Source organism: Protopterus annectens, chromosome 8.part1 (assembly GCF_019279795.1).
Source record: "Protopterus annectens isolate FY-2018-M chromosome 8.part1, PAN1.0, whole genome shotgun sequence".
NCBI classification, from domain to species: domain Eukaryota; kingdom Metazoa; phylum Chordata; order Ceratodontiformes; family Protopteridae; genus Protopterus; species Protopterus annectens.
The window spans coordinates 412375058-412401191 of NC_056742.1; the positions used below are offsets into that span (position 1 = coordinate 412375058).

General features: G+C 42.0%; 1 protein-coding gene across 1 annotated transcript in view; it reads right to left on the reverse strand.

The window, feature by feature from the left end:
- BRD7 (bromodomain containing 7) overlaps positions 1 to 26134 on the reverse strand; it is a gene marked incomplete in the record, with an annotated part of 891907 nt that overhangs the window by 626373 nt on the left and 239400 nt on the right. Inside the window, 2 exon segments of the mRNA XM_044081983.1 lie at positions 6572 to 6716; positions 20096 to 20153. Of these exon segments, the coding sequence (XP_043937918.1) occupies positions 6572 to 6716; positions 20096 to 20153 (203 nt within the window).

Genomic DNA, 26134 nt, shown 5'->3' on the forward strand with positions numbered 1-26134 from the left:
ATGCATCATGTTGGGCTACCGAAGTGTGCGCATCCTTTATCAATATGGAAAAACCACTGCCTTTGGAGCTTTGGTCCAAGTTCTGAAGCCGAAAGGCATGGAAAGAGTTATGGCCTGGTAGTGTAGGGGTGCTTTCTGCTGCCTTGAACCAGATCTCTGCTACAGCACAAATGTTGATGTTCTCCATTTTAAGGAGTGCTTCGAGCAAGTGCATTTTGGGATTTAGACTTCTAGTGTTGAGCAACATGACCCTCCGATTGCATTTGTTTGTAGCTGTTATGGTGGCAATTTGGTCTTTGGAACACCGCCTAAAAAAGGCACTACAGGGGTGGCAAGAGCCTTGGCCAGTATCCAGAAGCCCAGGGGTGAAAGATGCAGGCCATTTCTGGCAAAGCATCAAGGTCTGCCAGTCATGTCATCCCAGGCAAACAGATGCTGGATCCTCTTAGAGTGACACCAGAAACTTAGCCAGTTGTTGAAATCAATAATTTTCTGCTTGTACTGTGGTATCATTCTGGGTGATGGTAGGACGCTGCTCAGGACTAGAGTCATACCCACCTAGGCTACATAATCCGAGAGCTCCTCCATGTCTCTTTTCATGTAGTCCAGGGAGGTACGTCTCAGGTCATTCACACCCACATGTACAATTTGAACCTGTTGTTGAGGGACCTCAGTGTGTGCGTTATGTGGCGGATCCTGGCACCTGGCAGGCAGCAGACTGCTACTTTCTCTTTATTCAACCTAGTGAGTGGGACATCAGTGTGCCTCACTATTGAGTCACCTATGACTAGTGTGGTGGGCATGTTGTTTTGCCTTAGGGGCTTTGGTTAAGTGGCACACTCTAAGAGAGTTGTGTCTCGTGATTAGTGTCGTGTTGTGGTGGTAGAGAGCATTTCTGCCTTGGAGGTCTCTGCTGTTTGGGTAGATTTTTATTGAGAGTCTGCACGAAAGTGTGTGTGTGGTTTGTGTTTTTATGTGAAGGCAGTGCTGGTGTGTGTTCTGGAGGACGATGTGTTCCATGTGGTGTGGTGCAAGTGTTGACCTTCTCCTCTTGACCAGCTATTCCGGTCTTGGCTGGACAGTACGTGCCTTCCAATTTGGATATACAAGCGCATCTTTCACAAGTCTGAGTGTTGGGAGGTAAGAGAAGAGGGTTGTCTGTGTACATGAGGCAGTTGCTACATTGCCTCAGGATGCCGACGTTCACCAGGTTAATCCTGGAGGGGTGGGCATTAGTAATAAGTACTGAAGCTGTTTCCTTGTAGAACGTTTAGTGCTGATAGCTGTTTTGTGTGCTACAATAACTGCTACAAGAAGTCTGGTAAAGTGCTAGACTAATAATCTAGTAAAAGTGCAGGAGAGGAGAAAACTAGCATATCTAAGGGAAAAATTGAAGAGCAGACTTTGGCATCACTCAGAAGATTACAAACAGTCCTGGGTACAGCAAATCTGTATCTGGACTAGACTACATACAGGAAAGGTGGGAAATAAGTGCAAACACACACTTTTAAACCACAAAGTTGAAAGAGATGGAAAGACTGCCCAAACGGCCAATAAACTACAATTTCTGGGCCAGAATCCACTCCTCTTGTGGTAGATAGGCTACCTAATGCTTACCACTCCCACTGATAAGCTAGAAGGCTTCCCTCCAACACAGAAAGCCTTGGGAGGCTCGGAAGCTTACATACAGTCCTGGATACAGCAAATCTGTATCCGGACTAGTATAGTTACAGGAAAGGCAGGAAACAAGCTAAGAATTTTTTTTTTTTTTTGCAATTAAATTAACAAATGACTAAAAACAAGCGCATATATCTGCTGTGACCTCATGAGCCTGCTGCTTTCCCTGACTTCATCTTCCGTAGTGTTGTTCTTACTTCTTCTAAGCTGGGCTCCTCTTCTTCTCTCATTGTAGGCTGTTTCTGGGGCAGTACAGCTTCTGTGAGGTTTTCTTCATTCAGAAGCTGCTGGAAATACTCCTTCCATCTGCCTTTGATGTCCTGTGGACTGGTGAGCAGGTTGTTGCTGGCATCCCTTATGAAGGGTGTCTGACTATCTTTCTTAACTTTCTGTCTTTCCCTTGCAACCTGATATAGTTTCTTTGTGCAACTTACTGAGTCACTTTCCAGAAGTTGGTAGAGTGCCTCCGATGCCCTATTCTTTGCTATTGGAACTTCTTTCTTAGCTTCTTTGTTAGCCAACCAGTAGTCCTTCCTAAATCACACCAACAGCAAAGCCTGCAAAATAATCCAAGAAACGACAGTAGATTCAGTTCCACAATAAAATGTATTACTGGTCTTTGCACCTCGGCCACAACAGCCTTCAAAGAGAACAAAATTACAAAAAAAAAAACATTCCCCTATTTATACATTACCAACAGTCATTTAATTAATCAATCAATTAAACAAATACTTTAAAATTTAAAGCAAACTTCTCCAATTAACTTCTGCATTCAAGCCTCTTGGTGTTAGTGTATCAAACTTCAATATAAATACAGTTTAATTAAAAACTTCAATATAAATACAGTTTAATTAAAAATGTTTTATTGTATAAAGAATCTTTCATCCCCCTTCCTAATGAACACTTCTTCCAGAATTGTAGCTTGTAATAAATTAGCATCATTATTATGTTCTTCCCCAAAATGAGATGCTATAGGGCTTTCCAGTCTCGCTTTCTTAATATCTCTAATGTGTTCCTGCAACCTAAATCTGAATTTCCTCTTAGTTTCCCCAATATAGAAAAGGTTGCAGGGACAGCTCAGGCAATAAATTACGCCTGCTGTGTCACATGTAAAGTGATTGTGTGGTCTAAATATTTTCCCATTAATCCTAGAGAAACTCGATTTAATATGAGAACATATATTACAATTATTACAAGGTATAGTACCCAAAGATACTAGGGAAATAAGGACTAACTACTGGTGCAATAAAATAAGCTTTAACCAGTTTATCCTCCAAATTCTGTCCTCTTTCTTAGCGTCTTTGTTAGCCAACCAGTAGTCCTTCCTAGCCTGGTCAGTCTTTTCCGTCTCCCACTTCTTCCTGCACTCCTTTTTTCTTTTGATGACTTCGACTTCTGCATTCCACCACCAGCTTTCCTTATGTACCTTATTTCCATACCTGGCTCGGCCACATCTCTTTTCTGTAGTCCTACCACATGCTGTTTTTAGGCGCTGCCATTCTTCTTCAACTCCACCTATTTCCTCCTCTTCTTGGGGTGCTAGGGCCCTGAGTAATTCCTTGAACTGCTGTACTTTCTCTCCAGTCAACTTCCAGGTCTTCAGCCTGGTCTCTGTTGACCTTAGAGCCTTCTCTGACCAGTGCTTGTAGCTGACTGTGGCAACTAGTGGTTTATGCTGTGGGCCAACTGTTTCACTGGGGATGACTTTGCAATCATGGATTCTGCCCCAGTGCCTTTTCCTTACTAGGAGGAAGTCTACCCGAGTTGCATGTTCACTACTCTTGTATGTGATCTTGTGACTGTCTCTCTTTCTGAACCATGTGTTGACTACTATCAAACCATTTGCCAGACAGAAGTCTAGAATGGCTTCTCCAGTCTTTATTCCTGTTGCTCCACACATGTGGACCCAGGCAGTCCTCATATCCTGTTCAGTCTGTCCCAATATGTGCATTCAAGTTACCCATTATAAACACCAATTCATGTTGTCCTGCTTTATCTAGTAGGTCCTGCAACTGTTGTCTGAATGCACTCTTTTCCTCACTATCACAACCCTGCTGTGGGGCATAGACTGAGACTATGAACACGGCCCTATCATTACACTGGAGTCCGATTGGCATGAGTCTGTCATTAATTCTGATGATATCCCTTACTGCCTTCTGAAGCCTCTCTCTCACCACAATTCCTACACCATTTCTAGCCTGCCCTCCACCTGAGTAGTAGACACTGGGTCCCAAGCCAAGTGGCTTTGCTGCACAGCCCTTCCATCTCATCTCCTGGATACATAGGATGTCCAGCCTCCTCCGTATCATCATGTCATCCACTTCCAAGCTGCATCCTGTCAGTGAACCTACATTAAGTGTGCAATTCTCAGTTCATGTTTGGCAGCTTGATTGATTTTACATCCAGCTTTTGCTTAAAAGAGCTATCCTAGGTAACTCAAGCTGCGCATCTAGCCAGTAGCTTATTGACCCAGGGCTGCTGGGCTTTATGGTGGTCACACACTGGCCAATAGGGGCACATATACCCAATCCCACCATTAGCACAGGTCCCTGGAGTGGGTCAGAGTAGGCCAGGTCCTCAACCCACTTATCACCGGTAACTACCCATGCCCATTTTTGGCAACAATAATCAACATGACCAAAACACCTAGAGCCACATTATGGAAACAAGTGTTTGGGTATAATTGCAGGCTAGAAGGGCATTAATGCCTGTTCCTGAAACATTTGTATGCATGTAACATCTGGTAATATTTCCAGTACTAACAGACCAGTGGGTGGCTAGACCTGAGAAGTTATTGGCTGCAGTAGGCATTTTAAGATGGCTATGGCAAATCGTATCCCATCTCTAGCAATCATATTTATTTAAGATGTACTACTAAGAGAAAGTTGTGAAAATGGTGCAGACCCGCCACTTCCCCAAGGAAGGCCCTCACATGCCCTGTCTCAGTCCTTCTATGGGAGGATTAGCAGATGTAATGAAATAGCCATTTAGAAATTATATGTTTGGAGACAGACCTGACATCTACCTTTTGCAAAGTATGTGAATAACTACTGTCATTTCCTCTCTCTCTCAAACCTCTTGAGATAAAATCTTAGCTGCTTGTGTACATCTGGCATCTGCAAGATAGGTTTTCCCTTCTTCTATGTGGGAAGATAGATCACAGGCAGGTGAATGGGCTGACTTAAAGATTGTTCCATCACCATTTAGGGTATAAATAAATGTACAGCTGTTACAGAGCGTTACCCTATTCTTGAAGAAGTTGCATATTTACTAAAACAGGTATTGCCTGCTTCTCATGGCTAGTTTTAGGCCATACACATGATGTGCCCTTTTTATTAACAAATCCTCCTTGAAACACCAGTCAAGTTTACTTGTTCTTTCATAAAATTAATACAGGCCGTTCCTTTCCACTTCTGTGGTACGGCAGAAAATCTCAGGTTCTCTGTGTGGACTGCCTTCTAACACTACAAAAACAGCTTTTCTTGAGAAGCCTCATGTTCAGCCAACCTTTGCTTCATTTCATCCTCGATTTTTGCAGTTCATCTGAATAGCTAGTTAAAGATTCTTTTATTTTTTCCAGCCTTTTATTTGAGTTAATATATTCCTTCAGTGTTTTATTTTAAACACCTCTAAGTGCATTTAATTTATTTTTTCCTCTAAATTACTGGAGGCCATCTCCTGTACCAAAGCTGAAATTTGAATTTTTTGCCGAACAGCTGCAGGATCCTTCCCAATTAAGAGTTTTCTCTTCTCATTTTCTTGTTGATTTTCTCTCATATTCTACAAACTTCTTCTTTGCTGTGATCCAGAAAAGTGTACTTCACTGGCCCTGTTTTCACATTGGGAAGAGATCAAATCAACCAGTGTGGAGCAATCCTGATAGTCCTACTCTCTAACTCAACTCTGCATGAAGAAACCTATGTATATTTCTGTACATAATTCTCGTACAGTCCATAGTAATGTGTTGCAACTATCGCATTACATGTGTACTAAATTTATTAATGTGCATCTGTGTCTTTCTTTTTGTCTTTTCCAGGCTATTGCTGAAATGAATTCTTATGGCTTACTCCACCACTGCAAGTTAAGAAACATTAATAAATACATAAAAGTAAGTAAATAACTTAAAAGAAATGCTCTTCTAGAGTGTTGGGTAATATCCTTATGTGCACAGCTGCAGGGCAAGTACTTCTAAGCATGGAAGTTTCAGAGAAAATACCAAACCAAAGAGGAAGATATGAGAATTATGACTGGCAGTTAGTACAGAGGGTTATGGCTATGAGCTGTAGTCCATATGCTGCGGGGTTTGATTCCCTTAGCCCTCAACTGCCTACATGTGACCTTGAGAAGGTCATTTAAACAGACACTGCTCTTGGCTTACACCTGAAAAGGGGTTTGTCTCCCCATTGGGCCCACCTGGTTAACAAATTGATATAATTATTACTACTGTTATTATTACTATAAATTCAAGCAAAGACCCACTAGAGAGGCTCAGCAGTTTTGATCTATAATGCTTTCATCTTGTTAGCGATTCTCTCTCAGAACCTGAACTGAAACTGAACAAAGCAATGTTCTTACAAAATGGATAACAATTGTTTTTGCAATAATTTTACCACCACTAAAAGATGAGAGAAAGAAGGTGCTTAAATGCTCAATATAAAACATAGATTTTTTTTTTTCGCCTTCAATGTCACTTCTTGCAAAATATCAGGAAAGATTCCACAATCAAGGTAGCACCTCAACAAAAATCAACTAAGTGAATGCATGCAGAGGTAGTGTGTGCACACACAAGTCTGTGCTTAATCATCTTAAAGCACTTTTGCCAGTTTACAAATAATTCTGAGCTCTGGAACAAGTTTGAAATTTGACAAAAAAAAAAAAAAGCATTTTTGTTTACCTTCAGTTCCTCTATTGTCTGGTACTCAAAGTCCTTGATTTTTCTCTTTATAGTGCTGAAGTCCATGGGATGTTTGATGATCTGAGAATAACCAGGGGCAATGAAATCCGTTACGGGGAAAGCAAAAAAGGCACTAGGATCTTTTCTGTATAAAAAAAAAAAAAAAAAAAAAGCAGATAAGCCCATCAAGATTGCACAAATATACATCTTGATCAGATCTATTCATTTTAGAATAACTAGTATATAAATATTTCATATTATAAATCAATTTCATAAGTTACGACTAACAAAACATATCAAATGATCTGAGTATCCAACAATTTGCTTCACTCCATAAGCAAGTAGGCCTTCATATTATGTGATGCAAGAGGTTTCCTGTTTTACGAAGCAGGGTGTAGTTCACAACTTCTCCAATTATATTGCAGAAATACGCATATACACCGAACACATCAATCAGGCAAACACTGTATAGCTCCTCTTGCATAAATATGAAGAAAGGCTTAAAATAAAAACAGAGCATAGGAGTAAGCCTTAAAAGTGGAAGCCATTTCAGCAGAATACAAGGAAAATACATACCCCTCCTTTGAATCAATCCTTTAAAAATGAACTTGATGGTATGCTTATAAAAGATTTCAGAACTGAAACATAAAACAACCTTTGTAAATATGTTCCAAGCTGAACGTGAAATGGGACAACGCAATGTAAAGTAAAGGGAAAAAACTGGAAACGAGTCACTTCCAAGGATTCAGGGAGAACATCACTTCTTACGGCAACAGCAGTGTTAAAAAGGGCTGTTTCTATGATGCAGAAAAATGCACTACAGAGACACATTAACCACAATGAGGAAAGATCTTACCTAATCTGCACATCTTTGAAGCTCCATAAACTACTGCTAATGGAAATCAGTACTTTCCTGCAGTAGTTAACACAGGCAGTCTCTATTCTCTCGCACACACGTACACGGGCACACACACACTCCGCATGCCTGCCCTTGATTAGGAAGTCTCTGATGTCTCTACTCATTTATGTGTCCCTGCCTTCGTAAATCATAGACCCTTAAAGTCAGTCAATAATGACAGAAGTTAGATTTCCAGAATTGTTATTCACAGACTGCATACTAATGCTAGAAGCTGTTGCTCTTTTAACTTTTAAGTGAGTCTCGCTAATACAACCCCGGTGTTATCTAATGCTCCTCATGGATTTGTATTGAAGGCTCCCCACAATGGCCCTCATGACTCATGTACTGTTGCCAGCATAACATCATGCCAGACATTAGAGCTGTATACTTGTACATCAAAAAAGTCCTAATTACACTACATTATCCTAACATGGCAGGGCATGTGAATACCCACTCTAGAAGAGCCGCGGCAGCCACCGTTGCCTTCCCTGGGGTAGGGGAGCAGATCAACACCATTTTCACAACTTTCCCTTAGTAGTATATCTTGGATGTTGCTGTTAAAGTCAAGATAAGATTTGCCATAGCCATCCTAGAATGTTTGCTATAGCCAACAACTTTTCAGGTCCAGCAAAAAAAGGCCATTTCAGCCATACCCCATGAGTAATGTAGACCAGATCTAGAACGACATGACTGTACAGCATCCATTTATGAGGATCTGCGTATATCCTACTCAGCTGTCTGTTAGAGGTTTTTCTTAAGGGATGCAGGATAACCTTAAGATGTGGAAACCTTTTGATTCCTACATTGGTTTTGAGATCTTGATAGCTAGTGTTACTGACATCATTTTCTTTATGTTGATGCGTTTTTCCTCTCTGCTCTTGATCTCAGATCCGCTGGACATTTAAATCCCGAGAGGGCTTACTAGGCAGCGTCTGAGGAGTCGGTTGTGAACATCAGATATCTGGGCCTAGACTGAAAAGTAAACCCTCCCCAGGCTGAGGTGGGATCTGGGGGCTGTGGAGATGGAGCAGCAAGGCTAGGTCTCAAATTATCAGAAGAAGGGTCTCAGTCTTGAGGGTCTCCATTGGTTCATAGGTATGTATTAGGATGAACTAGGCTAATGGCCCTGGAGCCTTTACAAGCCTAGCCCATAGAAGTGCCCTGGCATTGTGCTGACCGACGTTGGTTCCCAGTGCCTCTATCAAGTAGAGCCACTGGAGTGATCTCCGTGGTGAACTTCCTATTTCCCATCCACTCATCAAGATATCTCTTCAAAAGGGCCAGTGAGGTGCTCTGCTTGACATGTATGGGAAGTCTATTCCAGAGCATGGGTAGTCTCTGGGTTATGAACCTGTCCCTCCAGCATGTTCTGTTGATTGTGGTAATGAAGTTGAGGTCTCTGGAGTGTGTGGTGTGGAGGGATTGGGATTTCTTTAGATGAAGCATTTCTAAAAGAGACATAGCTTTGTAAGTCAAGCAGAGTTCGCCTCTTAGTAGACTATATTTGAATTGCTGGAGGTTTTTGATTCTGTCCGTGTAGGACATGTGTTTAAGGCCTAGGATCCTCTTTGTGAGGTACTTTTGGGGCCTTTCCAGGTGTTGCATGTGTCTAGTGAGGTACATGCCAAATAGGACATTATACTTGATGACTGGCCTAATGAGGGAAGAGTAGAGAGAGAGAGAACCTCTTTCTTCCTGGATGCAAAACCCTTGGTAATGAGATGTGCCACATAGGAGGACTTTCTGACCACAGTGGCAATGTGGTGGCCAAATGAGAGGCTGCTGTCAACCTGTGTCCCCAGATCTCTTTTTAGCACCTTCAGTGTTCCATGGGCTCCCATCAATGTGGTAATTAGTGGGAACTGAGTTTTTCCCAAAGGGGATGATGACACATTTTTTGGCATTAAGCTTAAGGCCATGGTTTTGATACCAGTCACTGGTCTCAGCAAGGCCTTTTTGAAGGATGTCTACATCACTTGGGCTGTTAATAATGGCTCCCAGCTTGCAGTCGTCTGCAAACTTGGTCAGCCAGAGTCCCTCCGTGTTGGCCTGGACTTCTGAGAAGCAGATGCCAAACAGAAGAGGACCCAGGACTGATCCTTGTGGGACTCCACTCATGACTGGTCAGACGTCTGACTTGGAGTCCACTACTTTCACACTGTGGGTTCTATCTGTGAGCCAGTTTGCAACCTTAGTGATATGGGGGCTGATGCCTAGTCTGGTGAGTTTATCAATAATTCCCGAGTGGCTTCTTCTTCTCAACTTGTCAGTTTCTCTTATACTGGCTTTTTTTTTTTAACCTTTAAGCAGTTTTCTTTTTTCCAGTGAGAAAGCCAACTTTTGGTGGGGCAGTTTCAGCCATACCTAGGTTTTGGGGTGCATGAAACAACAGTTTTGTAGACTGCATATTCTTCCCATTTTTCCCATCTTTCTTAAACATTTGTTCCAAATGGGGTTCACACAGTAGCTCCTTCTCAAATGGGTTGTTAAAAATTTGTGAGTTGATATTATCTGGCAAAGGCTGTGTCCTCAGCAAGGCATACCTCCAAATGACTGACCTAGTAGCTGCCGCTCTGCCTGATGCATCCACAGCATCACAGAAACACAGCAACACTTGACAGAATAAATGCTAACTTCAGAGGTTAGGTGGCATAATTCCAGCATCTTACCTCTCAGGACCTTATACCCAGTCTCCCAAGCTTCGCCCTTTAATGAATGCAGCTGAGTCTCTTGGCCGTTTAACATGTTGTTAGCAGTCAAAGGCCTGAAGGCCAGAGTAGGAACAATACAGACTTTCTTCCCATACTAGTCCAATATCTTACTTTCCTTATTTATTTATGGGCATTTCTTTACTGGGTTAGTCTGACTGGGCCTTAAAAGACCCTTTTTCAGCAGATGCTCAGGCAGAAAAGCTCCAGTACAAAAATATAACTTACAACTAATGATTATACTTGTTGAGAATTATAAAACAATACAGAGGCATGAAAAATAACAGTACAGAATGAAAAAGACAAGCATATTATAATGCTGTAGAATACAAATAAACAATGCAATATGATGCAAGTTTGAGATATTTTAGAATATCAAAATAATGGATCTTTAATTATACTAAGTAAGTTACAAGGAAAAATGCAACAAAAGAGCATTCGTAACAGCACGACAATTCATAAACTGCAGAAAACAATGGAAATGCACGATGGCATCCTGACAGTAGAAAAAGATAGGCCTTTGTCCAGCATCTCGGTTAAGTATTGCAAAATCTAAGGAATATTTGGTACCGCTGTATCAGCAGTTCCTTGTGCCTGGTTCCAGGCACAGAATCCCTTCCATTTTCCAGCATAAGATTTTCTAGTACTAGGCCTTCTGGCTTCCAGAATGACATCCATCACAGCTTTGCTGAGTGGTGTTTTTTGTATGACTACATTATCCGCCATGCTGCCAAGTTTAATGTTCTGAGTTGGCTGTGCATGATCTGATTGCTTTGCTGGGACAGCAGTCGAGGTATTTGAGGTAAGGTCCAAGCTGGGTATAGAGATAAGTTCCTTAGTATTGGGTATCAGTACTGGCGTGGCCAGTCTGGGACAATCAGTATCATCTTTGGCTTCTCCTGTCTGACCTTTAGGAGCACCTTGGGGAGGAGAGGCAGTGGAGGAAAGCCATATACGGATAGGTTTTTCCAGCTGAAGGATAGGGCGTCCACTTTCCATGCTTGTCTGTGATAAGTCCTTGTGCAGAATCTCTTTAGTTGGTAATTGAGAGGGGAGGCAAATAGATCTATGTCCGGGCATCCCCATTTCCTTGTTATCATGCTGAAGACTTGTGGATCCAGCTGCCACTCGTGGGGATCCATGAGGTTTCTGCTTAGTTAGTCTGCCAGAGTATTTTCCTTTCCTGGCAGGAATTGTGCCTGCAGATGTATTTGGCAAGTCAAAGCGGTGTCCCACAAGGTCATGGCTAGTCTGCAAAGGGGGTAAGTATGCGTGCACCCCTGCTTGTTTATATACCACATGACCCTGGTGTTGTCTGTCTTTATCAGTAGTTGTCCCGGCTGAAGTAGGTCCTTGAAGGCTGTCAGTGCATTTTGAACAGCTAACATCTCTTTTTGATTTATATGTAGATGCATTTGGTTTGAGGACCATGTGCCCTGAATGCATCTTCCTGCCATGTGGGCTCCCCAGGCATAGTCTGATGCATCCGTTGTTAGTGTCTGCCTGGCTGGAGGTAGTGTGAATGGCTGTCCCTTGTTCTGGTGACAAGCCTTTGCCCACCATCAAAACTCCTGTTGCAGGCAGGGAATGAGAGTAATGACTGTTTCTAGGCTGTGGCAATGTTGAGTCCAAACACTTTTTAGGTACCATTGAAGTTTGCTCATATGCAGTCTTGCATATAGAATTAGTAGGATGCAGGAGGCCATGAAGCCCAAAGCCTGCAGAATTTTTCTTGCAGATAACTGGGCCTTTGTTGCCAACATTTTGAAATAGGTAGTCAGTTGCCTTTCTTTGTCTGGCGTGAGATATGCCATCTGGGCAGTTGTGAGATATGCCATCTGGGCAGTTGTATTCAAGCTTGCACCCAGGAATATTATCTCTTGTGAGAGTACTAGTTTTGATTTCTTTTTGTTGACTGTGTACCCTAGGCATGTTAGAAGTCTTTTTACAAATGCCAGATGTTGAAGTAGAATGTCCTTGCTCTCTGCTTGAATGAGACAGTCGTCCAAGTAAGGATATATTTGTATTCCTCTGTCTGCAGAATGCAATTACTGGTGCCAGGCACTTTCTAAAGACCCTGGGAGCAGCAGATAAGCCAAAGGGCAGTGCAGAGAATTGGTAATGCATTGAACCAGCCTTAAATATTGGGCATCTTCTGCATGATTGTCTGATTGGAACATGCAGGTATGCCTCTTTTAGGTCTAAAGTCACAAGCCAAGCATTCTTGTCCAGCATGGGCAGAAGCTGCTGCAAAGTCAACATTTTGAATTTCGGAATATCCAGGAAAGTGTTCAGAATAGACAGGTCCAGTATCGGCCTCCAGGCCTTGTCCTTTTTGGTTACCAAGAACAGTCTTGAGTAAATCCTTGTTCCTGCTCTTGCTCTGGTACTTGTTGAATGGCCCCCATGTCCATGAGGGATGAAACTTGTTTTTGTGCCTCTGCCCATTGATTTTTTGGCAGATCTGGCCAGCAGTTTGCCTTTGGCAGAGTATGGAAATGGAACTTGTAGCCATGTGACATTATGTTTAGAACCCACTTGTCCTGGGTTATGATGTGCCAATTTTGAGCAAAAAGTGTTAATTTCCCCCCTAAAGGTGCTGCCAGAAGATAAGTGCTTGGTGCTGGCAGGGGGACATCATTGGGACTGTTTTCTGTAGGTTTGTGATCTATCTTCTCCAACTTTGGAGGAAAAAGCCCCCCCATTGCTTTAGCCTATAAGAATCTTGCACCTGGGATCTGACCCTAGGGCGTCTGGATCTTCCCCTTTGAGGTCTGTCTGACACAGGAAAGGACCAATTTTTTGTAGGCCAGTGTTTACTAAACCTAGGTGGCTGTACTTGTAAAAAATCTTTGACAGTTTGCATAGATTTAGCTTTGTCCTCCATTTTCTTTAACACCTCTTCTGCCTTAACACTAAACAAAGTATCATGCTGTAAAGGTGCATCTGGTAATTTTACTTTAACATAAGGCAGGTTTTGCTCCTTTAACCAAGCATGCCTCCTAATTACAGAACCTGTAACTGCGGCCCTGCAGGAGGCCTCCAAAGAATCAAAACCACATTGCAAAGTATGCTTTCCAACTTGTTCTGCTGCATACAATAAATCCTGCATTTCCTTGTTTTCTGCACATTCAGAATTTAACATTTTCTGTTTAAGCAATCCCATGACATGTTGTGATACTTAATCATATGAAATTGACAGTTTAAGGCCCTTATAGCCAAAGCTGCAGATGTGTAAACCTTTTTCCCCCCATCTATCCAGTGCCCTTGAATCTCTGTCAGAGGGGGTTGGGTTTTTTGCAGTGGAAGCCTTAACTCCCTTTGGACTCTGTGAAATAGTTTCTGGGTCAGCAGCAGGGTTTCTAAAAAGAAATTTGTGTGAGTCAGGGACCCTGTAATATCTGTCAGGCTTAACAGGAGCTGGGGGTAAGGAGTCAGACTAGACTCTGAAAATACATCTACAATGTCTAACACAGGTGGAATGGCTAGAGGCCTGTACTGAGGTAGTAAAATAAAATCCCTGAGCCTCTTTTTAGAATCTGAAAAATCTTGGCTCTCCCAGCGGAAATGCTTCCTCATGGTATGCAAGGTTTCCCCAAAGGAATAGTCCTCAGAAGGAGATGCTGAAGGTATAGAATCTTCAGCATCAGAATCCTCATAGGGGGGGAAAGAGAATATTCCTGATCAGAAGAAATAGAAACCTGATCTGAAGATTCATAGTCAGTGTCTTGCCTAGGCCTCTTATCAGGAGGGGGATGGGAACCCCTGATCAAGGTAATCAAGTCTTTGGCCATTTTGAGCATCTGTTTTTTGGGCATAGAGGCCTGTCCACGTGGCTCTTGAATTTGTTTCCTTGCTTTAGAAGGTGCTTTAATCTTTGCCTTTGAAGCTGAAGTCATTTTAATGTAAAGATGTTTAGGTCTGAATACACCCTCAGAAGCCGGTACCTGCTCAGGGGCTCCGGACCCATCCGAGGGATTAGGGTCCGAGGCTCCAATACCTTGAGTATCCAGCGGCATGGCCGATTCCACTTGGGAGTCAGTAGCGGCCTGCGACTGGCTTAGGAGAAGCTTTGTCGTTGGTTTTGGGCCTCGGTTGCTTTTCTTTATCCTTTTGTTTGCGTTTTTTGTAAACTCCAGTAGTCTGATGGCTATCCGATGACATTTCAGGGTAATTAAACCGGCGTCCAAAAGAGTTTAAAGCAAAATCATACCAATGCTTAATAGTGCGTTGGTTAAATCTAGCACAAAACCAACAATCAGTAATGTTGTGATCAGGGCCTAGGCAAGGAATACAGTAAGAATGAAAATCCTTATGAGGTATTTGCTTTCCACAAGAAATACAATTATTAACTTTTTCTGACATCGGTCTGGAGCAAGAAAAAAAGTTTCCCCAATGAGGTACTTAGCTTTATTGAAGACTTCGGATCTGAAACTCAAACAGGAAAATCTCAGCACTTGCGAACTGCTTCTGCTTCGGGCACCGTGCGGCAAGAAAGACTGAAGAAAATGGTGTTGGCTGTTTCTTTTATACCCCTGGCATACTGACGTCAGGGAATGGGTGACAGCAGCCGACGCAGGACCCAAGACTTTGGAATTCAGGCCGGCTGAGGGCAACCTGCCAGCAGGATTACCCAAATGTAATGACTGCAACAGTGAAACACGAAGAACATGTACTGTGGAGGCATACAGAAGGGATGACAACAGAAAGGCTGTGCATGTGTTTTTCTTGCTCTGTCGGTAAAATAAGGTTTGGCCCTATATAGTAAGTCCAGTTCTTCATGGGTTTTGTTTATTTGGATTATGTGATGGTGAAATTTAATCTTGTCACCTATCATGGCCCTTAGAGGTTTTAATGTACGAGACCTGCTCTATCTTGGTATCTTTGAGTATATAGTTAAGAGGTTCTTGGTCAGAGAGATGTTTAGGAGTAAATGAGACGTGTTTAGCCTCCTTGGGAGTAAGGAGAAGTTAAGCCTTACTTAACCACATTTCAGAGGAGAAGACGACTGTGATGTCACTTCTCTATAGTTTTGTGAGGTTTTCAGCTGTGCAGCTAAGAGAAGAGTCATCTGCACACTGAACTATGGTGGCCTGCTTCGTGGAGCAGTGAAGGTCATTTATGAAGAGAACGTGGCTCAAGCACTGATCCTTGGGGGCCCATAAAGTCACAGGCAAAAAGGATGAGAAACCATCTTTCCATTTCATTGCTTGTGCCTAAGTAGACAGGTAGCTCTAAAACCAAAGAAAGGATGAGGAAGAGATGTCTAGTGCAGACATTTTTAGAAGTACTAATGGGTGTGACACAGTGTCAAATGTTTCTGATACATCAAGAAAGAGTGAGAAGACAAGTTTACTAGAGTTCCTGCAACTACTGACTATATTAATAAAGCTGAACAGGAAAGTAGTTGTAATATGGCTAGGAAGGACACATACTTTGTGGGTGAGAGAATGCTGATACAGGTCAAGTATTTTAGGACAACAGTGTGAATGTTGGAGAGGCTGCTGGTAGACTGTTGTGCTACTTTCTGCAGCTCTGTGACGTTTTCAGCTGTGCAGTTAACGGAGTCATCTGAATACTAAACTACAGTGGCATGTTTCCTATGACAAGAATTTTGTATGTGGAGGTGGCGACTGGTTCAAAGGTGAATTTTTGATGAGGGTTGTTTGGTGGTGATGCAACTTGGGGGTTAGAGAATCTATTGTTCTTATGGAATGATTTAACAGAATGACTTAAGTGCTGGTTAAACTGGTCAGCTAACTCTGGCAGTTAGCAGGGGACTAGAACTTCAAACTTGTTAATAAACTGCTTTCTGTGGCAAGGGTGCAAGGTTTGAATCTTTCCACCTACTCTTTGAAGAAGTTGAAGTATCTCAGTTGGGACAGGGTTAGACTGAAGCTCTACAGGTCCTTGGCTCAATCCTGGGTTTTGGCAAAAAAATACTTTTGGTGGTTGGGGATTTGTAGAACAATTAACGTATTTACCTCACAAACACAAGGTACAGGGTTTGATTCTCACCTTTGAAAGGGAAACATGCTAGGTTTAAAATGGACCACAAGAGTATCTAGTCTAGTAACTGCCTACAAACCTGTAGTGGATAGAACAAAGGTACTTTTCTTGTGGATGGAGGGAAGATTGTTTATGGATGTCCAGAATTGTTCTGGATTATAGTTATTTCTATCCTGAAAAGAAGTGTAGTAAGATAGTTTTATCAGATCTAGTACACTGTTTGACTAGATTCCTAAGGTGTCTATAATACATTTTTTTCTCGGTTATTGCAAAGTTAGTCAGAACTCCTTTAGACCCCCCTTGCTGGCACAGTCACCAGGGCAGAATCAACAAATGGAACTTTGTACATATAGTTACAGAAATCCGCAGCCATATAGAAACGATCATGCTTCCTTTGAGCAAGGGGGCAGGGGTAAGGTAGGGTTGAGAGTCAGGTTCCAAGATACACTGGTAAGAGTATCCCTGAAACCCACTATCACTGGACATATGGCCACAGGCCTTAGCTCCGACAGACCCAAAAGCTTCCAATATCAAGCATCACAGAATTTGGTAGATTCACATTTAAAGTGATTTAGTCTTCGTGAGGGATCAGCAAATGAAAAATCCTGTCATGTGGAAGCAGAGCTTAGGGTGTCATGGAGGTGGGGGCTGATCTGGGAGACACATGCCAGTTTATCCACCTTAGAGTCAGAGGAATCAAGAGTTGTCAGGGGGGGGGGGTAGGTTGCCCTTTTCCTTTTCTTAATAGGGACCACTGACATTGAAGCCTGATCTGAGGAAGGCTACACTTTTTTAAAGAAATAATACAAAATGCTGAATCAGTTTTCATCAGATCCTGAAAGATGGGCTTGGATGGGGGAAGCTAGAGGACCTGTTCAGCTAAAGCTGTGGCAAGATGGTAGATTATGACAATGTTGTCATATTTTGGGGGTGGGGTAACCACCTTGGAGGCATCAGGACACAGGGGGTGGCCTGTACCTCCTTTTATGGTTTTTCACAGACAAATAAGAGACTATCACCATCACTCCCGGCAATCACTATTCAGGAATTGTAAATAAAAGACCAAGGAGAAATGTCTGGGCCAAACAATTATGGGATGTTCTGGCTTCAGGGGATAAGATGACATCAGACTGCACAGTAGCCTTGACAGGGGGAGAATGCCAGAGGCCGTGGTAAAAACAAGCATCTAAGCCAGGAACTGCAAGTGTGCCCCACCCCAGTAGACGCCACTGAAGCTAGCGTAGCCTTCATTCTCTGAACTGATGCTGTTGGCCTCCTGATGCTCCTTCTCTCAAAGGGCACTTCTGTCTTAACTTGCATTTTTTTTCCAGCAAGGAGTTTGTATACTTGGTTGATGTCATGGTGATCCTGGACAAGGCAATATTGACAAACTTGGACAGACTTAGTTATCCACTTTATAATCTTCATGTTGAACAGGGTGCAGTGGGAACAAAAAAATGATGTAATGTTCCACTCATCAAACAAAAGACACCCTGACTATGAAAGTCTAATAATTTGTTTTCCACAGGTAATACCATTATTTTGTTTACTCACCACTGACATCTAGCACCCCTTATGCCTGAAAGACTTCTACATATAAAAGCTTGCACAAAAGGTGCAATATTTTCCCCACACAGTTACTTATCTGTCCACTCTGCATGAGGCCAAACCAACAGATTGACAATTCTGAGCAAATAAGCACCGACCTCCTCACAACCTGGAACAAGAAAGAATTAAAGATGTCAGATGAAGATGCCCCCTCTTACACCAGAGATATTATAATGTCCAAGTGGGAGGGCCATCCACCCCGCCTAGATGAAAAGGGTGTTAACCTCTGGAAGTTGGGCCAGATTTCAGGCCTTCTACAGCAGTAACCCCACATGTGATGACTACTGTAATGACGTACCATATATGAAGTACATTTACTGTTCTCTGGCAAGCATCAGCAAGGCAGATTTACTGATGGCCCACTGCTGTCTCCAACAAAAAAATAAAAATGCCACGCCTTTTAGCTGTGCATCTAACCAACATTCTTCATAAGAGAAGGAGCAGTTTAGCACCTGTATAGGGAAGATGAAAACTCTGAATGGGGATTGAAGACTGAACCTTGGTACTGAGAGGCAGAAATCTTTTCACAGAGCCATCAAAGCAGGCTGTAAGTGCCCCAGCAGACTATACTTTAAGACTGGGTACTTCTTTGGGTGAGACGTTGTTTGCAATTAGTCACCAACATATTCTGCCAGCTATTGCACCTTCGATTACATGACAGGCTTGTTTACCCAGCAAGTAGGTTTTCTTTTACCAAGTCTGTGGGAAAAATTACACTGCACATTCACAGATATTCTCTGGACTACAATTACTCAGCTAGACTGTGCCTTCTGGTTGCTGAAGTATTGTAACTTGGCTTTAATGTTTACTTTTTAAATCCATACCTGCGTGTGCAACTCGCCAAATCTGCTGTTATATAAAACTGCTTCACTACCTAGGTCAGAAGCATACTTCCTATTCAAGTGATTCTATATACTTAAGACTAAAGAATAAAAGCAAGGACATGACATATGTATAACTAAAGAATAAAAGCAAGGACATGACGTGTATATATATATATATATATATATATATATATATATATATATATATATATATATATATATATATATACACACACATACATACAGATATATATATATATATATATATATATATATATATAAAAATAAATGTGAGATCACTTTAATATGACAAACATGTATAATCTCAGAATAAGCTATACATTACAACTGGACAAATAACTAATATTCATGACAATTACTCAATAAATAACAATGTGAAAAATAATTACGGTACAAGTAAATTGTATGCAAGGGGTTTCATCTCTCCCTGCTTACATTTAACAAAGGTACCAGAACTTGTCAGAGACTGGGGATGCATGGCTAGGCATAAAAAAGCCCCAGTGGTCATTGCCCTAGTACACATCTCTGAACCTATATTTGCATTAGCAGGTACATAATAGTGGTAAAAATCTTGCTGTCCATACAAAAACTTAATACATCTCTTTTTCAGCATTTTCTCCTTAATTTCTAGACCTAAGGCCACTGAAATGAACCTGCAGTTTATGAATGAAGATCACCCTCCACAATGACCCAAGGAATGATGTTAAAGTAGCGACAGAGTGGAGATGCACCCTACTAAAATGAATAGTGAGGAACTTTATGCCTTTTTAAACTGCATTTCAAGCAGGGCTACATCAGAATTTCTGATTCAATTAATCTCTATCAAGCAAGAGAAAATCTGTGAACCTCTGCTGGATATCGGAAAATTATGATGGGCCTCCCCATACAGAATAAGCATATGCTGTACTCTAACAAGTCACCAGACAACTGAGTATCTGGCTTGGTCATGTACTACTTTTATTTGAGCTGCAATAAAAATACATGTATCCAGGGACTTATTCTGAATTTTGCCTGACCCTACATAATTTTATGTTGTAGTTTTTAAACTTTTAAGTGGACAATATTTTCACACTTGCTTGGGCCGCCCAAGAAATGCACTTGAGCCCTCCTGAGTAGGATGATCTCATTATTTCAGGAACTTTTGAGTTAAAGATTATGACATATATAGTTAATTCCCAATTAATTTATTTTATCCAAATTGGATGGCATACTTTCTCCATGGTTTCACTTCTCAGTGGATTATAAACCCATCTCAGAAACAAACAAAACTATGCATCAAAGTCACAGTAACTCTTGACAGTCAAATGACTGGGTAAGTCAAGTACTGCAGCATATAAAAATGCCTCAAAAACTAAAAACAGAAATTTAGCAGTTGAGCCAGACAGCTACAATGTAGTGCAATTACATACATCAAACTGTTAAATATCAAGAAAGAAACTTGGTAAGTAGTACTCACCTTTGAAGCTGTCGTGTTAACTGGCTTAAAGCTTCCTGAAGAGGAGTTTGCTCCTTCTCTGCAACAGAACGGTCAGATCATTGACAATGTTGTTTATTTTCCATACACAACATGTTTCTTATGCAAGCCATATGACACTTTTAGAAGAAAAAAATACATTTCTCAAAGTCATCAATGCCTTTGGTCCCTTTTTTCCCCCCTCTTCACATATATCAAGCGCACAAGTTATTTCTGACTGCCAGACTATACATTCAGGTGATACAAACCCTGAAAATTTAAAATGACATAACCAGGACTACACAGTAACCATATCCTTACAGCATACCCATGTCTGTCCAAGTACGGCACTGATAGGACTCAGCTCTATAAGTGCACCAACCTACAATGCAAGACAAGTATTAAAACGTGCTTCTATAATAAGCATACTGAGACGCACACTGCTTATCTTGCAATAAAAGAAAAAACAAAATTAAGCACTCTAACAACAGTACTTAAAATAAATCTGCTTCTAAAATTTTTACAGGAGCAGGGTGACTTACCTAACACCTATTATTTCCTTCTGCCACTCAATCTACTTACCCGAGTGTTTTCAGGGTGCTTCACTGCAAGGTGAGTCACACACGAGTGATCTAATATCCCGGCATTAGAATTTCACTAAGCGCGCAACCTTCTTTTTTAAAAGCACAGATGGTGGATTGTGCTCACATAACAAATTACTAGCAATCCAAGGTGAGAAGCAGTAAAAGCATGCATCTTGTTTGAAAAACGGACCGGTGTACACAATGCAGCATCTTAGTAGGATACAGATGTACAAACGTCAATGTGATGATCAAAAAAAATAAAGTAAAATACGCAAGTACTGTTACAAGTAATGTAGCAGCCATACACACTAATACAGCAATTCTCATTGTGGTACCGTCAGATGCTTGATACACAGACACTCATATTTTACTTGCTCAGCCTTTTGTTTCATGATAGAAGTTAGAACCCACACATATTGCTACTACTACAAGCAAAACCTGCTTGTTGTGGTCTCCAGAGCTGCAGCATCTTGAAGAAATAATGAGATATTTATTTTATTTTACATTTGTTGACTGGGAATGTCCGACTGGATATATGTCCATTTTCAGCAGAGGCCCGGGGAGAAAAGCTCCAAGGTATAAAAAATCAATTGCATGTCAAAAATCTAATTACATGTCTCATGTTACAGACTCCAAAAAATCAAACTTAACAGACATTAGAGGCAGACAATACACATTGCATACAATATTTTTACATAGACTCGATGGACAAAGATAATACTAGCTCCTCAGGTACATTTTTCAATATGCGAGTGTGAAAGTTGCAGTACATGATAGGCTACATTCGTCAGTGCACTTTCCAGAGAAATATTTAAGCCGGCGTGATACAGTAGCATGACCAGTTTGATCTCAGGTAGTGTTTGAGCCTAGTTTTAAACTGACCTACTGAAGAGAGTAAGGTGATATCAGGTGGAATAGAGTTCCATGATCTACCTACAGAGTTTGTGAAGAGAGAGTCACCGGCTAAGTTATTAGATTTACTTACCTGGATAAGGAGTTGCAGCGGTCTAGGATTATTATATAGGGTGACCAGATTTTTGAGTGCAGGGGTATTTTTAGGGTTATACATAATTTTGTGGGCCATAACCAGTTGGTTATACAAGATTAGACTGGGTAGTCCCAGCAATCCAAGCTGGATTAGATTGACACAGTGATGTGTTCTATAAGGCAGCCCTGAGGGAAACCTGGCAATGTGATTATAACAGATAGAGAGTTTGTTCAGGACAGTCTTGCTAACATTACAGAGAAGAGGGGATGCATACATAAAAGAGTAGAGAGAAGGTGGGAATGAGCAATGGCAACTTTGGCTGGAGGAGTTAGGAAGGCTTTTATTCTACACAGTGATCCTAGTTTTTTATTGATGGTTTTGATCAATTGAATATACTGCTCAGACAAGCTCCACGTGGGTTTACAGAGTGGTCCTAGCAGCAAGGAACTCGAAAAAGCGACTACCTTCTGGATTTAAGTATCTTTGCTTTTTTTCACTGAAAATAGCTTCTGCTGCTTACTTTGAACTAGCCTGAACTGTTTTTTTACTGATTACTGCATTTATTTTAAAATCTGCACTTAAAGTTACATTTAGTCGAATTTAGTCGAAAGTTTGCTTGTTTGTTTGTTTAATTGAACTGTGGAGGCTGCCCACTAAAGTGTGCTAGCCTGTGTAACTAATTTATCACTGTCTCTGCATTTTCTGTGTATTTCTACAAAAAAAAACAAAAAAACAAAAAAATAATCCTTGTTTTCCCGCCTTTCTCGACTAGTTTAGACCAGTATACAGGCATTGCTGTATTCTGGGCTGTGGTGTAGTTCCTGTGTTGTCCATTACCTTACTTGGATAGAAGGAAGTTTCTTTGCTCACCAGTGGGAGTGGGGAGCCTTGAGCAGCCTACCTATCCTTGGGGGAAGTGACCTCAGCACAAGAAGCTGTTAGTAATTGGTTGTTTGGGACCATTCCTAGCTCTTTTGTAGTTCACTGCTTAAAATCCGCCTCTGGGTGTTTTTTTTCTGGCTATACTGCTCAGACAAGCTCCACGTGGGTTTACAGAGTGGTCCTAGCAGCAAGGAACTCGAAAAAGAGACTACCTTCTGGATTTAAGTATCTTTGCTTTTTTTTCACTGAAAATAGCTTCTGCTGCTTACTTTGAACTAGCCTGAACTGTTTTTTTTACTGATTACTGCATTTATTTTAAAATCTGCACTTAAAGTTACATTTAGTCGAATTTAGTCGAAAGTTTGCTTGTTTAATTCAACTGTGGAGGCTGCCCACTAAAGTGTGCTAGCCTGTGTAACTAATTTATCACTGTCTCTGCATTTTCTGTGTATTTCTACAAAAAAAACAAAAAAACAAAAAAATAATCCTTGTTTTCCCGCCTTTCTCGACTAGTTTAGACCAGTATATAGGCATTGCTGTATTCTGGGCTGTGGTGTAGTTCCTGTGTTGTCCATTACCTTACTTGGATAGAAGGAAGTTTCTTTGCTCACCAGTGGGAGTGGGGAGCCTTGAGCAGCCTACCTATCCTTGGGGAAGTGACCTCAGCACAAGAAGCTGTTAGTAATTGGTTGTTTGGGACCATTCCTAGCTCTTTTGTAGTTCACTGCTTAAAATCCACGTTTGCACGGCTTTGCGCGGTCGTGCGCATACGCCGGTTAAACAAGGTTAAACTTGGTTAAACTTTTTCTGGCTCCGCCAAGTCTGCTCTTCAATTTTTCCCTTAGAACTGTTCTACTTGCAATCTAAACAGCCTATACTCTATCTGAAAAGCTCAGCACTTGCTCCTTAAGCATTTTATATACAGGTAAAGCACTCAAACAAATGAAAGTACTTCATTCACCTAAATTCTGTTGAGTACCCATTTCCCTATAGGTCCTTTCTGACTCAGTTAATCAGCAATCTTTTTCACTATTTCTAGCATGTCGAAGGGTCAGTTGCTGGCGTCCTCTCCTGTTCAGCTGGTGAATCTGGGAATCTTGAGGCAATGTTACAATTGCCTCATGTACACAGACAACCCTCTCCTCCTCCCAACAAATACAAATATATGCGAGAGATGCAACTATATAGCCAAACTGGAGGCTGAGCTCTCTCAATTCAGTACTAGCAAGACCAGTCAGGAGGAGAAGGTAACCACGCACACCACAAACCCAGTCTCACATAGAACTATCACAACTGCAAACCAAACACATAAACACACAAAAACATACTCGGAGGCGCTGATTAAAAATCTACCAAAACAACAGAGGCCTCCAAAGCAGACACCCAAGCAACCACCACCTCAAGACATAGCACATGCAACACATAGTTCACAAAGTCAGTGTGCTAAACAGTCACAGCCCTTAAGGCCAAACAACATGCCAGACACACTTGTAATAGGTGACTCCATAGTCAGGCACACTGACGTCCCACTCACCAGACTGAACAAGGAGAGGGTCACAGTAAGCTGCCTGTCGGGGGCTAGAATCCGCCACATAACACAAGCACTCAGGTCACTCCACAGCAAATACAAATATGACTCAGTCATTGTACATGCCGGTGTGAACGACCTGAGACGTACCTCCCTGGACTACATGAAAAGAAACATAGAGGAGCTCTATGATTATGTAGCCCAGGCCGGTATGACCCTGACCCTGAGCAGCATCTTACCCTCACCAAGAATGATGCCACAGTACAAAGACAAAATGATCAGTTTTAACAATTGGCTTAATTACTGGTGTCATTCTAAGGGGATCCAATGTCTCTCTGCTTGGTATGACATGCTTGACAAGCCACGCTGCTTCGCAAGGGATGGCTTGCACCTGTCACCCCTGGGCTTCCGGATATTGGCCAAGGCTCTTGCCACCCCATAGTGCCTTTTTAGGCAAGGCTAAAATGACAAACCACGCTCCCTAGAAAACACAAGTGGAAAAAAACTAAGGGTAATGCTGCTCAATGCCAGAAGTCTAAACCTCAAGATGCACGCCCTCGAAGCCCTCTTCAGTATGGAGAACATCAATGTCTGTGCAGTGACTGAAACCTGGTTCAAGGCTCCTGAGAGCACCCCAGCACTATCAGGTTTTACCTCATATCATGCTTTCCGGACCCAAAACTTGGACCGAACCACAAAAGGAGGGGGAGTATCCATTTTCATCAAAGATACCCACACCTCCAGGTTAGTGGCAACGCATGAAGCATCGGAGACTATCCAGGTGCAACTAACCATAGGCAAAACTGCCTTACAGTTTGTAGCATGCTACAGACCACCCTCTCAAACTCAGGAACCCCACACAGCCTTCCTGAAGACACTGGAGAGTATGAATGTCTCTCCAAATACCATCATTTTGGGAGACTTCAACTACCCAAACATAGACTGGGAACATTACTCAAGCCCCAACACCCTAGCCCAAAGGTTCCTAGAATTCATAAACTCAAATGCAATGGAACAACTAGTCACCATTCCCACAAGAGGAGACAATATACTAGACCTGATCATCACAAACATGGGGACAAAATGCTCCACACCGGAAGTACATCCCTCCTTGGTAAGATCAGACCATAAATTAATCTCACTGGAAATCCACATCCCGCCCCCACCCCCTGCACAAAAGACCACAGTGAAGAACTTCTCAAAAGCAAACTTCACACTTTAAAGACTGAAGTGGTATCTTTCAAGGCCCCTGGGCCAGTGGAAACCACAACCCACACTGCTGAATCCTTTGCAAATGCCTTCTATGGGCACCTTCAAGAATGCATGGATCATGCAATCCCAAATAAAACCAAGACCCATTACCCCAAAGGCAGGCGCCCGGTCTGGTGAACCCCAGCCATAAACAAACTTTACAACAGGAGGAGGAAGCTACTACATGACAGAGCAAAATCCCTAAAAGGGAAGGCATCTCTGATCAGTACTAGCAAAAAACTACGATCACTCATAAAATCATCCAAGGCCAACTTTGAGAGAAAAATCGCAAAAGACACAAAAGACCATCACAAGGCCTTCTTTAGCTATGTTAGAAACCTGGGTGGAAACTCCCAGATATGCTCAGAGTTAGTCCAAAATGACACAAAATACACTGAACCCACTGACACTGCCAGCATTCTGGCAGACAGGTTCAGTGCAAATTTCTCCTCCCCCTCCCCCCCAAAAGGAGAAATAACTATCCCAGCAGAGTGTAGCCTCCCTAACATCTCAGATGCCCAGGTGAGAGCCGCCCTCTCTAAAGCTAAAAACACAGCATCAATGGGACCGGCTGGTGTCCCGGGCTGTGTGCTACATGAACTCCAAGAGGAACTAAACCCACACATAAGGCTGCTGTTTAATCTTAGCCTTACTACAGGATACGTACCCAAAGAGTGGCGTACGGCAACAGTGATCCCACTTCACAAAGGTGGTGCTTCTATGGACCCTGGAAATTACCGCCCCATAAGCTTGATGAGCCTGGTCTGCAAAGCTATGGAGAGGATCATTATGGAACTCATAAACAAAGA